At 45.1% G+C, this 12,499-nt stretch overlaps 1 protein-coding gene and 1 long non-coding RNA gene across 2 annotated transcripts in view; one reads left to right on the plus strand and one right to left on the minus strand.

Moving 5' to 3' along the window:
- LOC116095034 overlaps positions 1 to 3,623 on the plus strand; it is a 24,995-nt gene extending 21,372 nt beyond the window's left edge. The window contains exons 3-4 of the long non-coding RNA XR_004120409.1: positions 2,882 to 2,980; positions 3,402 to 3,623. This is a non-coding gene — a long non-coding RNA (uncharacterized LOC116095034). The remainder of the gene's footprint in view (positions 1 to 2,881; positions 2,981 to 3,401) is intronic.
- Positions 3,624 to 4,999: 1,376 nt separating this feature from the next.
- Positions 5,000 to 12,499, minus strand: part of Cldn11 (claudin 11) — a 14,153-nt gene continuing 6,653 nt past the window's right edge. Inside the window, exon 3 of the mRNA XM_031376491.1 lies at positions 5,000 to 6,233. Coding sequence (XP_031232351.1) covers positions 6,001 to 6,233 — 233 coding nt within the window. The 3' untranslated portion in view covers positions 5,000 to 6,000. The remainder of the gene's footprint in view (positions 6,234 to 12,499) is intronic.

The raw sequence follows: 12,499 nt of genomic DNA on the forward strand, positions 1-12,499 counted from the left end.
CTCAGAAATCCACCTGCCTCTGCCTCCCAAGTGCTGGGATTAAAGACATGTGCCACCACTGCCCTGCTTTTTTGGTCTTTTTGGTTTTTTAGGTTGGGGGGGGGGTGCCTTTTCCAGTGCTCATGTTTTCGGTTATGAACAGGCGTTACTCAGTGCCTGTGACTCTCAGGAAGCCATCATCCTGTTCTAACCCTGTCATCTGTAAAGACGGATGCAGTCCTGAGTCCTGATTTGCAAGTTATGAAGATCACGGTATTAGTGATCTGTAAGAGACTCACTGTGCCTGGCAAAGAACACACTTCCAGCGGATGTTATCAGACTTACTACTCTTATAATCAGGTAGAAAACCAGACCCTCAGGAACCAAGTTAAGGAGACCAGCAAATACCATTAATGTGTTCAAAGGCCATCAGCATGGTTCTAGACACCCACCTGGTAGCCCTGGTGTTTGAGTTTTTCCACCTGTATTCCAAAACTAAGGTGCAGGCTTGCATTAAAAGGTGAGGAAGTACTTGGGACCAGGACACAACTGCCATTTGGCAACCAGCTCCTCTCCTTTTCCTCAGTTTCCCCACACTGTCCTTGTTCTCCCTACCTATCTTTATACTAAAGAAAATGAGGTCTACATCTCTCACAATGAAGATGTGATACACACCATTGGCTTAATCTATGGTTCTCCCAGAGATGGGCTGCAGTGGGCAGATGTCTGATGACTACCCATGGTCCTCCCAGAGATGGGCTACAGTGGGGCGATGTCTGATGACTACCCATAGTCCTCCCAGAGATGGGCTGCAGTGGGGTGATGTCTGATGACTACCCATAGTCCTCCCAGAGATGGGCTACAGTGGGGCGATGTCTGATGACTACCCATGGTCCTCCCAGAGATGGGCTGCAGTGGGCCGATGTCTGATGACTACCCATGGTCCTCCCAGAGATGGGCTACAGTGGGGCGATGTCTGATGACTACCCATAGTCCTCCCAGAGATGGGCTGCAGTGGGCCGATGTCTGCTGACTACCCAGAAAGTGGGAACCAGCAGGAAGAAATGCTTCATTTGTAGTGCTTAGGACAAATATGCCACCACAGCTGTTACCAAGCTACTTGGGTAATACCAACAGGCACTCAAAATTCCTAGAATTTAAATAGACAGCTTTCATGAGTTGCCCAACAGGCTACTAGTGTTTTGATGAGGAACAAAGGGCCTGAAGTCAAATGAGTGAATCTAGACCACAATTACCACCAACGAAGCTGCAGAATTATTCAGAAAGACACAGAATGATTCCCAGTAACTTGTGCAAAAGAGACACACTTGTTATGTGCATTCATAAGGCTGGGCTGTACTTATGTGTATACATAAGGCTGGCCTGTACTTATGTGTACACATAAGGGTGGTCTGTACTTATGGGCACTCATAAGGCTGGCCTGTACTTATGGGCACACATAAGGATGGCCTGTACACTGTATGCATATATAAGGTTGGCTTTTGCTTATGTGCATGCATAAGGCTGGCCTGTATTGTGTGCATACATAAGGCTGACCTGTACTTATGTGTACACATAAAGCTGGCCTGTACTTATGGGCACACATAAGACTGGCCTGTGTTCTGCCAAATGCAGCCTCCAGAGGATGGTTGCCCCAGATGACAGGACGGACCAGCAGCACCAGCACATTCTAAAAGTCTGTTCGAAATGCAAAATCTGGGCCGGCAACATGGCTCAGTGGGTAAAGGTGCTTGCTGCCAAGTCCAGCAACCTGAGTTAAGTCCCTGGGACCCACATGATGGAAAGGAGAGAACTGGTCCTCTTGTCTTCTGTCCTCTACATGCACAGTATAGCATGCACGTGACCACACACATGTAATCAACGAAAAACAAGAATTTCCATCCTTTGGTTTTTTTTTTTTTTTTTTCAAACTAATGTAGAACTCAGGCCTGACCACATGGATTGATCAGAATCTTCACTTTATCAAACAAATCCCTGGCCATGACAACTGGGTGTCACCACTCTTCTGAAGCTACCTCGGACGTGATTTGTGTCCTCTACAGTCCTCCAGGAATGGCTTCGACTTCCCACGTTTTCCACTTCTACAGAGGGGCACGAAGCAGTGACTAGTGCCCCCCAATCTCCCCTCACCCTTCCAGACACGGCCACAGTGCCTGAACTCTGGGTATACACGAGCTAAAGAAACCTAGATTCCTCAAGAGCTGCTATTCAAGCCACGAGCAGCATGTGCCAACGTTCCTCCCACAATCCCGCTTCAGTCCCCGTGAAGCCGCACATCTGGCTGTCACACACTCTTTTGTGGGGCCATTTCAAAGGCGGTCCTGATGCTGCCTCTCCCCAGGGCCAGGCCCACAGTGGCCTCCCTGTCCTCCCAGCATGTGATGTCATGAGCATGAATGTCCTGCCAAACAGTTAAGATGCTACAGCTCATTGTGTACATTGTATAGAGAAACACTGATGGGCACATTAGTTCTAATTAAAACAAGAAAAGAGGCAGGCCAGGACAGAGCCGGACCTTGTTCTATTGTTATACCACACCACCACCGATGCAGCACAAGTGTGTAAACGTGCATTCTCCAAGCTCACAGACTTCGCCTTTTGTCCCAGTCTTGTCCCCAGCATCTCCAGCACTTCCCCAGAGACATTCTCTGTTCTAATTTGGTTCCTATCAAGTTCTTGGAAAGCGTGATGGAACCATCCAGTTTTCAATGCAAAGGTGCCTCCACACTCTATTTGGGATGGGGTTGGGGGGGAGAGAGAACTGATAGTCTCGCTCTCAAAATCACCCAGTCTCCAATGACTATCAAAGAAGGGACCAAGGGCAGGATTTCTGCACTCCAGAAAAACATGAGAGAACTGATTTTAATTCATTGTCTCTCAGAGTGTGACAGTGGAGGCCACCCCAGCAGTCAGGGTGCAGAACACACAGCATCCGTACCCTTGGCTCCCGCACAGATCTACTGAATGAGGGAAGAGGATGGTGAGTGCCTGACCCCCAAGAGTCACAGTGAGCTCTTTACGTGTGTAGACTGAAGGCTTTAGCTTCAATAGGCTTAAATCCCTTCCAGTTCTGTACAGTGGCCGCCTGACCCTCACAAGCCACATAAACTCCCCACTCATTGTCTCATCCAAAAAGCAGGGACTGTGGGGAGGATTGAAGATGGGAAGTTTCTGACAGGGCCAGCTCTCCAGAGCACAGGCTCCCCACTCCCTGCAGTTTAGGTAGACAATATATATTTGCAGTATATTGTTTGGGGTGTGCTTGGGTGACAGGGGAAAGAATGGCTGTCTCCATATGAATGAAGATTTGCTATAACTGCTCAAAGAAATGTATTGGCCCCGGGCTAATGAAATCTAACAAAAGCAGATAAAATTAAATTGAATTTCTCTTCGGATTACAGAGACAGAACCTACTATTTGCAGCTGGGCTAATCAGCCCAATGGCATCTAGCCTGCAGGTACTCAGCCCTCGCAACATGGCGGATCCAACTGAAATGTGCTGGAAGTAAGAAACATACCAGAGCCCAAAATCCTCATAGCAAGAGAACATTGTGGCAAAGCTGATCGCTGTATACATATTGAAATGAGAATTATTTGGACGAACTCCATTCAATAAAACACATTAAAAATTATTTCACTTGTTTATTTTAGCTTTCTCTTATTGTAGCTATCCGAAGTTTTCAAGGTTCAGACATGGTTTACAGCTTCCTGTTGGATGGTGGCATTCTCAAAGAGCATCTAGCCTCCTACCTCAAGCTGATAAGGAGCCCTCACCTAACATGCAGGCATGACCTGAAAGATGAGGTCCTCAGTTAGGCAACTTCACCAAGGACAGACCTGAGGTTCCCTCCTCTCATGCTACCTCCTTCTGAGAAAAAAACACAAGTTCCCAAGAAAATGAAGTCCTTGGCTGCTGCTGATGGGTTGAGAACAGGAGGCCTTCAAGCTTCACTTGCCCACTGTCTCCACAGGCTGTCTGTCCTTCCGATCATAATCCTGGTAGCCCAGCAGGTATAGTGAAGCAGAGAGAGTCCTCTGACCTGACTCAGAACCCTACGAACACTGAATCAGAACAAGTCAGTTTTGTTAATATGAAGGTTTCTGCGTAAGTGACTTAGAAATTGTTTCTACCATGGTGTTTTGGGATGGGCATTTCCAAAGAGAGTGTTGGTCAATCTTAAATATACACTATACTTGATAATGAAATTAGTGCTTTTAACCTGTGTGTGTGTGTGTGTGTGTGTGTGTGTGTGTGTGTGTGTGTTTGGAGGGAGCACATGTGCAATGGTACACTTGCATAAGGAAGAGAACAATCCTGGATGTCCTTCCTCTCTTCCAGTCTTTTTGTCTCTTGTTACCGATTCTAGCTGGCCCACAGCTTCTGGTAATTGCCCTAGTTCTACTTCCAGTCTCCCGGCTTTTACACGGGGGCAGAGGTGGGGTATGAGCCAGAGGTTAAAGTCAGACATCTTTGCCAACTACTCTTATATTTTTTGTTGTTTGTTTTGTTTCATTTTGGTTTTGAGACAGGGTCTCTCTATGTAGCCCTGGCTGTCCTAAAACTAACTTTACAGACCATGCAAGACTCACAGAGATCCCCCTGACTCTTTTCCCAAGTTACGGGATTAAAGATTCGAACCCCAGGTTGGGTTCATTATCTCTTTTTGAAACAAGGTCTCTCAGTGAACCTAGAGTTTTCTACCTGTCTAGACTCCCCAGGGACCCTCCAGACTACACACAACACACACACACACACACACACACACACACACGCAGAAGAGAGAGAGAGAGAGAGGACGATCGCACTGGGATTACCAACTTCTGAGCTGGTGAGATTTGAACTCAGATCCGCCTGCTTAAGCACTAAGCACTTTACCCACTGAGCCAGCTCCTCAACCCCTAAGGGTTTGTTCTTTGCTCAGTGACCAGAAATTAATTTATTGAGAGTTTTTTCTTAATCAGACAATACTCTGAATTCAACAGAAGACTAAAGATCAGCTTTGGAGACAGTTTGTTATTTTATTGCACAGATTTTTACCTGAACAAATGCACCAGACCGAGCTTGGAGTGTCCAGAGTCTTAGACACTGACAGACCATCGGTGTTTACACCCACGAAGCCAAATTTAACAGTACAACTTATGTTAAACAATACTGCTTCAAGATCTCTAACAGAATGGAAACAGAGATAGAAGGGGAGAAAAAGGTTTTTAAATGTGTTAATTTGAAGCATATACAACCGTAGAGTTAAAAACTACAGCATACAAACCTGGAAAACGTAGGCAGTCAGTTAGAGTTATCTTCATACTATTACTTATTGCATATTAACGTCTGCTTGGTTCATTTCCTTCATATTGGTGAATTGAGAATTTCAGGAAACCCGTGGTTATAAAAATGATCAATCTTGAAAAAGTACGTACAGAAAAATGTAAAATTGCAAACTAAAAAAGGAGACCCAACCCCTCAACTTATAAAAGGGGAGCTTCCCCACAGAGGGAAAGCTCCGAGTTCCCCTCCCACCCGTGTTCCCAAGTGTCTATCTCTTACAAGTAAGTGACCTTGATACTAAGCTGAAGGAGAGGAGAGCGGTCTCCATGAGGCTTCCATTGTCATTGGTAACCCTTTGAAAAGCGTCTTTTATTTCTCTCCTGATCCACACCCAAGTCAGAAATGTTCCCAAGACATTTGAATTTAAGAGAGAAACAAAATATTTTTTTAATCAACAACAATGGAATGCCCGAGGAAAGAGCGAACAGCCGGCAAAACGAGGGGGGGAGATGGGGGGAGCTACGTGGGCATTATCTGAGCTAGAGCTTTCTTTGAAGGCAACCAAGAGGTGGTGGGTGGGTGGGGTGTTACGACTGCAAAATGCCAGGCAGGATACTTTCTAGAACTTTGGCTTTAGTGCCTGGCAGGGAAGTGGGCTTCTCCCACTGTGGCGAGCAAACCCAGGGCCCAGGCCCAGCATTTACAGCACCTCGGCGGGCAGTGGAGCAGCCCTCTTAGACATGGGCACTCTTGGCATGCGTTGGAGAGCTGGAACCAGAAGAGTAATAGAAACGGTTTTCTCCAAATGACTGTGCATCCCCGGAGCAGCAGACGATGACACAGCCACCCACCAGGCACAGCACCGCACCGATCCAGCCGGCGTACAGCGAGTAGCCAAAGCTCACGATGGTGATCTCTCGGTGGGCACATACAGGAAACCAGATGGTGGCGACAATGGCGCAGAGAGCTGGGGAGACAGGGAGAGAGGGGTGAATGGACACACTTATCACACACCAAGTGCACCGGGGTAGGCAGGTTTACTCATGACACGCCCCTTCCAATCAGAGCCGCCAAAACAGAGCACCTTTCCTTTGGCATCCTCTGCTCTAAGAATGCGATGACTTACAGGCTTGTGTCCAGTGGCTGGTCCTTGTTTTGTCCTCAGATCGCAGAGACAAACACCCTTGTAGAGACAGTATAATCATTTATGCCCAAACCCTTATATTTGTTTTCACTTATATACATCGTGTCACTTTTTGTTCCGGTTCTGTGTGTGTGTGTGTGTGTGTGTGTGTGTGTGTGTGTGTGTGTGTGGTTGCTGTTGTTTGGGTTTTTCAGGTTAAGGCCTCATATAGCCCAGGCTAGCTATGTCGTGTAGCCAAGGATAACCTTGATCCTCATTCCCTGAGTTCTGGGACTTCAGGCATGAGCTGGTAGAACCAGTTTATGAGGTACTAGGGATGGACCCCCATGGCTTGTTAAGTACACTCTCTTAACTAAGCCTTAATCAGTTATTAGTACGCATTGTATGACTTTTATTCAAAAAAGTATAAAAAGCAAATAAAAACAAGTAAACATAAAAAAAAATCTAAGCCTTATCCCTAGCTCTCTACAGTTACAATTCTATTCTTAGACTTGCCTGATGATATTAGGCTTTATGCATATTAGATTTACGCATCTGTTCCGCATCCCACACTCTGAGTTTAGTGAAGGCAGTGGCCATGGCTCATTTATGTCTGGAAACTCCGTGTTCGGCTCAGCACCGTTCCTGGCTAAATGACTGAATGATCAATCAGATTCTTCACAATTGGGAAGCAAGATGTTTTCCCTCTTCACTTTCTATCCCATTTTTCTCGAGGGACTCAGTCCACGTTACAAAGGTCTAGACCAACGAACTATTCCTCTTCTCTTGCTAGAGCAAGCATTGCTAAGTGATGATGGAGGACCAGGCAAGGGTCTGAGTTTGTGTGGTGCCGTTCATAATCACAAAATACCGACACAGAGATGAATAGTCCTTGGGGTAAAAATAATTTATCTACTTGCGGTTTTTAATTTTTGATTATGTGAGTTACATGTGACAGGGAGCACACCTGCCACAGGGTGTGTGTGGAGGTCAGAGGACACTCTCAGGAGTCCACCGTGTGAGTTCCAAGGATTGAACTCAAATCATCTGTCTTGGAGGCAAAAGTCTTTACCTCCTGAGCTTTCTTAATAGTCCAGATATTTTTTCAAGGAAATGTAAGCATTTAAACTGGCTCTACTAAATAAGATAGCAACAAGCTATATAGGCCCATTCCACTTATGCCATGGGTCCAGTGAGATCAAAAAGTCTGAGCTTTTTTTATTTTAATTATTTCCGTTCAAATGGCCACATGTGTGTAATGACTATTTCATAGGATGACATACCTCAAAGCAACCCCACAGTTCCCTTTAGTGTCCTCTGATTTCTCTCAAACACAGCAGGATGAGATTTTAGTAAAAACTTTAACTGGAGATGGCCCGTTAGACTTGCTAGACAGGAAACTAATCAGAACAACAAGATTTCTAGCCGGTATCCTAAAAGCCACAGACAAATTCAAGATAGAACACTGCCCTGCCAGCTCAGCAATTGCCACCTGGGGTGCCCTTGTCACTTCCAATTCGTCAAACTATTATGGTTTCTACCAAGCTTTTTAATGTACAATATCTGCCCAAGAAGAAGAAATACAATCTGCCTTTAACCTCAACTGTAAACTAAGGATCAAATCTTACCCATGTTGAAAGACTTGAAAGGTCTCATCCAATTGCTGTGTATCCTTCAACACTTTTTATTAATAATGGACCGACTAAGTGCTCCCCCTACCCGTGTGAGCAATGTATAGATACAGAATAAAAAGAGGTCATTCCAACCTTAAAGCCTACAGAGGCAAGAGACTGGAATTGGAAGGGTCTGAACTGACCAAATTGATTTTCTTTTTATTTTGTTTTTAAACAAGGCCTTGTATGTCCCAGGTCGGTCTAAACTTGTCTCATGAAGAGAAAAACTTTTCCTCTATTAGGGACAGTTTACAGAAATTCTCTTCCAGATTGTTTCAGCCCAAGAAAATCGCTATGAGTTTTCCATGACAAGAAGCAATACAGCAGAGACTCCTAGCCCTCAAAAGTAGGCATTCACTCTGCTGTGGACAAACCCAGCAATCAGCAAGAGATAAGAGGCACGCTGAGAGGGACAGGGTAAGGACAGAGATGGTGGCGTGGCGTAGGGAGAAAAGGTCCTGTTCCCTGACAACTGATTTAGGGCAGGGCAACCAGTCCATCCCACAAAGAGCTAACTGATTTGTAAACATTGTTTCAATTACGTGTTACTCTTTGGGACTCCTTTGTATTTACACATAAACTCATGCGTATGCGTGCCCACCCACGCAAGCACTTAAAACATTGCTCACCTTTGTGAAAGCTAAGAACAGTCAGATTAGGTTTAGGTTGTCTACAGCAGGATCAGAAATGGCCCCCAGTCCAGTTGGCTTGCCTTTACTTCCTAAGCATAGACAAAACAGCTTGGAAGAGTCAGGCTCCAGGTTCCAAGAGTTTCAAGGGCTTGGCTGATTCTGAGTGTGTCAGCAATGCTGTTGGATTTACTGTGTGTAAATTACTAGGGGAGGAGGAAGAGATGCCTGTACAATTATAGAATGACTGCATAGGATTGGATGCGTAAGTGGGTGGGCAAATAAAAGACGGATGGATGGATGGATGGATGGATGGATGGATGGATGGCACAGACAGATGAATGAGAGGTAGTCTCATTTTTGGTTCCCCTTTCCCCCTCCCTACACCCCGGTCATAAATTTTAATGTGACTTTAACACACTGAGAGTCACACACTCACAGTTAACCTAATTAAAATCTTCCCTCTCTCATAATCCATGCAAAACAAGGAGAACGAACCCTAGGAGCTCTTTCCTTCCCAGCCGATGAATGAACTCCGGATGGAATTCCTGTGGTACTCAAGATTGAACCACATCAAAACCGGCCAAGAAATGGCAGGTCACCGCAGAACATGAAAGAGACTAGAGGCCGATGCACAGTGACCTCTGACTGAACTCGAAAGGAAAAAAATGTTAAGACACAAACAAAAGAGGATATACTCCATTTCAGCGGTGGCTTTTGAGGGGAAGGGGTTGCTGATTGACTGTGAGGTTAGAAAATTCAGGTCAAATCATCACATCACTGAAAACTATGGACCAGTGACCATTGAAAAACCGCAATCCCTGTTGGCTTTCTCAAGGACTTCTTTGCACATTTGTTTTTATTTGGGTACCTACCTGCCCTCTCCCCAACCCCACCCTCAAAAAGCAGTTCAAAATGGTTCTGATATCTGGGGGGGGGGGGGAAATAAAAGTTTTTTTATAAAAAGTTACAGTTACCCATAAGTTAAAGAAAGAAAAATGATTCTGAGTTCGAGGCCAGCCTGGTCTACAGAGTGAGTACCAGGACAGCCAGGGCTACACAGAGAAACCCCTGCCTCAAAGAAAGAAAGAAAGAAAGAAAGAAAGAAAGAAAGAAAGAAAGAGAGAGAGAGAGAGAGAGAAAGGAAGGAAGGAAGGAAGGAAGAAAAGAAAGAAAGAAAGAAAGAAGAGCAACTGGATATTCTGCCTTCTTTATTTTATATCAGAATTTACTTTTAAATTAAGTCTCTAGAACTAAACATTGATTTTTTTTGCACTGTGATTTCTTACTACTTCAGTAGATGCCATCCTTACCTGCACAGGAAGGAGCAGGACTCTGTAGTCGGTTTAGGGGATGAGACAGGGGACTAAAGGAGGGGGAGAAGGAAAGAGAGAACACATATACACACACACACACACACACACACACACACGTAAAACCCCTTCCTCATTAAAGATTTAAAAAGTTTGTCTGTAGTGTGGACAATTTTCAAATAATATGATATAATGTATTCCTTACTTGACAGGACATTTCTTTGCCAAAAGTTCATGATCTATTGTAACTATATGCAGAAATTAAGTAAATGAGATCCACGCAACCTCTCAACTATGTATACTTTTTAGGTATACAACTAAAAAAAAAAAAATAGCAAAAGAAAAATAATGTGGGCTGAGGAGTTTCGTGTTCAGTGTGTAAAAGCACGAGGACTTCAGTTCAAATCCCCAACGCCCACAAAAAAATCTGGGCAGAGCCACGGTGCCTGTAACCCTAGAACCACAGGGAGCCAAAGAGGAAGATCAGTGGAGCCTGCTGACTGCCGACCTAGCCCCAGGGTGAGTGAAACCTGTCTCAGGGGAATAAGGCAAAAAAGAGCAAGACAACTGAGGTCCTCCTCCTCGTACTCTGTCAGGTGCACAACACAGCATGCACGCACAGCATGCACGCACGCCATACCGCATCCATGCATGCATGCATGGACTCACACACAAAGAGTAAAAGAAATGGTGAAGTTGAATAAAATGAATGCAGGTGTGTCTGATTTTTTTTTAGGTAACAAATGAGAAAAAACAAAAAAAACAGAAAAAGAAAACGCCAACAGATGCGGGAAATCCTCAGTCACTGGTGTCTCTGCTTCCATGTGTGCTTCAAGTCTAGCTGCATCCTACACGGGGCAGGCACCAAAGGGGCTTTTTAAAGAACCGTTAAATTACCTGAGTTTTTCTGACTATATCCTCCTTGATATGCTGACATATTCACCAGAAACATCTAAGGCCTCGGCAGTAGGGGACAGAAGAGTTGATGGGGGATGAGCAAGCCGGATGAGCAAGCCGAGAAACTAAACTGTGCTGAGCTGCACTAGGTCATAAGTCTGAGGGCTCCAGAAATGAGGAGGGGTAAAGGACCGAGTGATGTTTCTCAGTGAATTGTGGGATCATATTTATCTGCTGTTCTTTTCCCACTTGAAGCTAGAAAAGCTTGGGTTTTTCTTTTCTCGCCCGACATTTTTCTTAAGCACTGACGTCAGAAAGCAGCCATCCAGGGACATGCCCCCTCTCATGAGGGTAATCACCAGGAAAACCTAGCATTTATAATTGCCATCAAGTCGATGGAATATTGGCGTGTGTCATTTTCCTGGCCAACGTCCAACACTGACATTTTTCCTGTTTTTAGTCCGAGTATCATCAGCTACTTTTCCCTATACTAGTCCAAAACAAGCCTCATGATTATCTGCTGAATTAGTTCATTCTTATTTATTGTTTGTGTGTGCATTACTGGGGGTTGAAGCTAGTTCCCCAGTCACTCTACATTATGTCTGTATCCAGATACTTGTTAATATTTTTTCAAAAAAAAAAAAAACAATCCCAGAATTCAGAGTCAGGAAGTGTTCACACAGCACGTAGGGGCTCTGCTTATGGGCAAAATCACTGCAAACTTAAAGGCCACTCCTTCTTTCCACACACAAGATTATCTTTCCCTGCAGGAGATCTGTGACTATGACAAGCCATTCATCTGACATCTGCCCCTACCCTTATTTCTAGCACAATTCACCATTAACCCTGACAGCTGAGACAACTTTTTCCACCTTGAATAAAGCCATCGACCCAGATGTTTAAAGGAAAGAAGAAAAAAAAATGAAAAAAGTTCGCTGGGGTGGCCAAGTCCCATTTCCTCCCTGCCCACTCCCTGAGAGACATCCAGGTGAAGGGGACTCAGGATCCCTTCATGATAGGAGAAGTGGACATCTTCTCGTGCGGGCCCCCATATCCTGATTTCTGTGCTGGGAATATTTCCATTAAGCCAGGAGGCAGGCGATACTACTGTATTATCACGCCTCTCCTCTCCAGTTCTGTGTGGACGTGACCCTCTCAGAACTCAGACATTATTGGGTTGGCCCTCTATTTCCTCTAGCCAACAACAGCCATAATTATGCCAATCATGGCCCTACAACGTGCCAGATGCCATACTAAATATTTCCCATACTCCATTGCACTGTTTTTACTGAGCTAGAAGGGAAGCATGTCGTTACAGACGTGCCTGCTTCCTTGACACACTTGAAAGCAGTGGGATCCTGATTCGGTTACAGTCGGTTTGATGCCAACTGACAAGATGGGATGCTTAGAACCCAGCGCCTGGTGCCCTGGAAATCGACAGAGTGAGATCCCTGATATCCCTGATCTGGGGCATCTGGCACTCCTTGAACAATGCAGAATTAAGTAAGCTTCTACTCCCTCCCACTCAGACTTAAGAAGATGGAGCTGCCCAGGAGCTGGCCAGAAAACAGGCTTCTTTTTGGGCGGGGGGGGGGGGG

This window comes from Mastomys coucha, unplaced genomic scaffold (assembly GCF_008632895.1).
Source record: "Mastomys coucha isolate ucsf_1 unplaced genomic scaffold, UCSF_Mcou_1 pScaffold17, whole genome shotgun sequence".
NCBI lineage: Eukaryota > Metazoa > Chordata > Mammalia > Rodentia > Muridae > Mastomys > Mastomys coucha.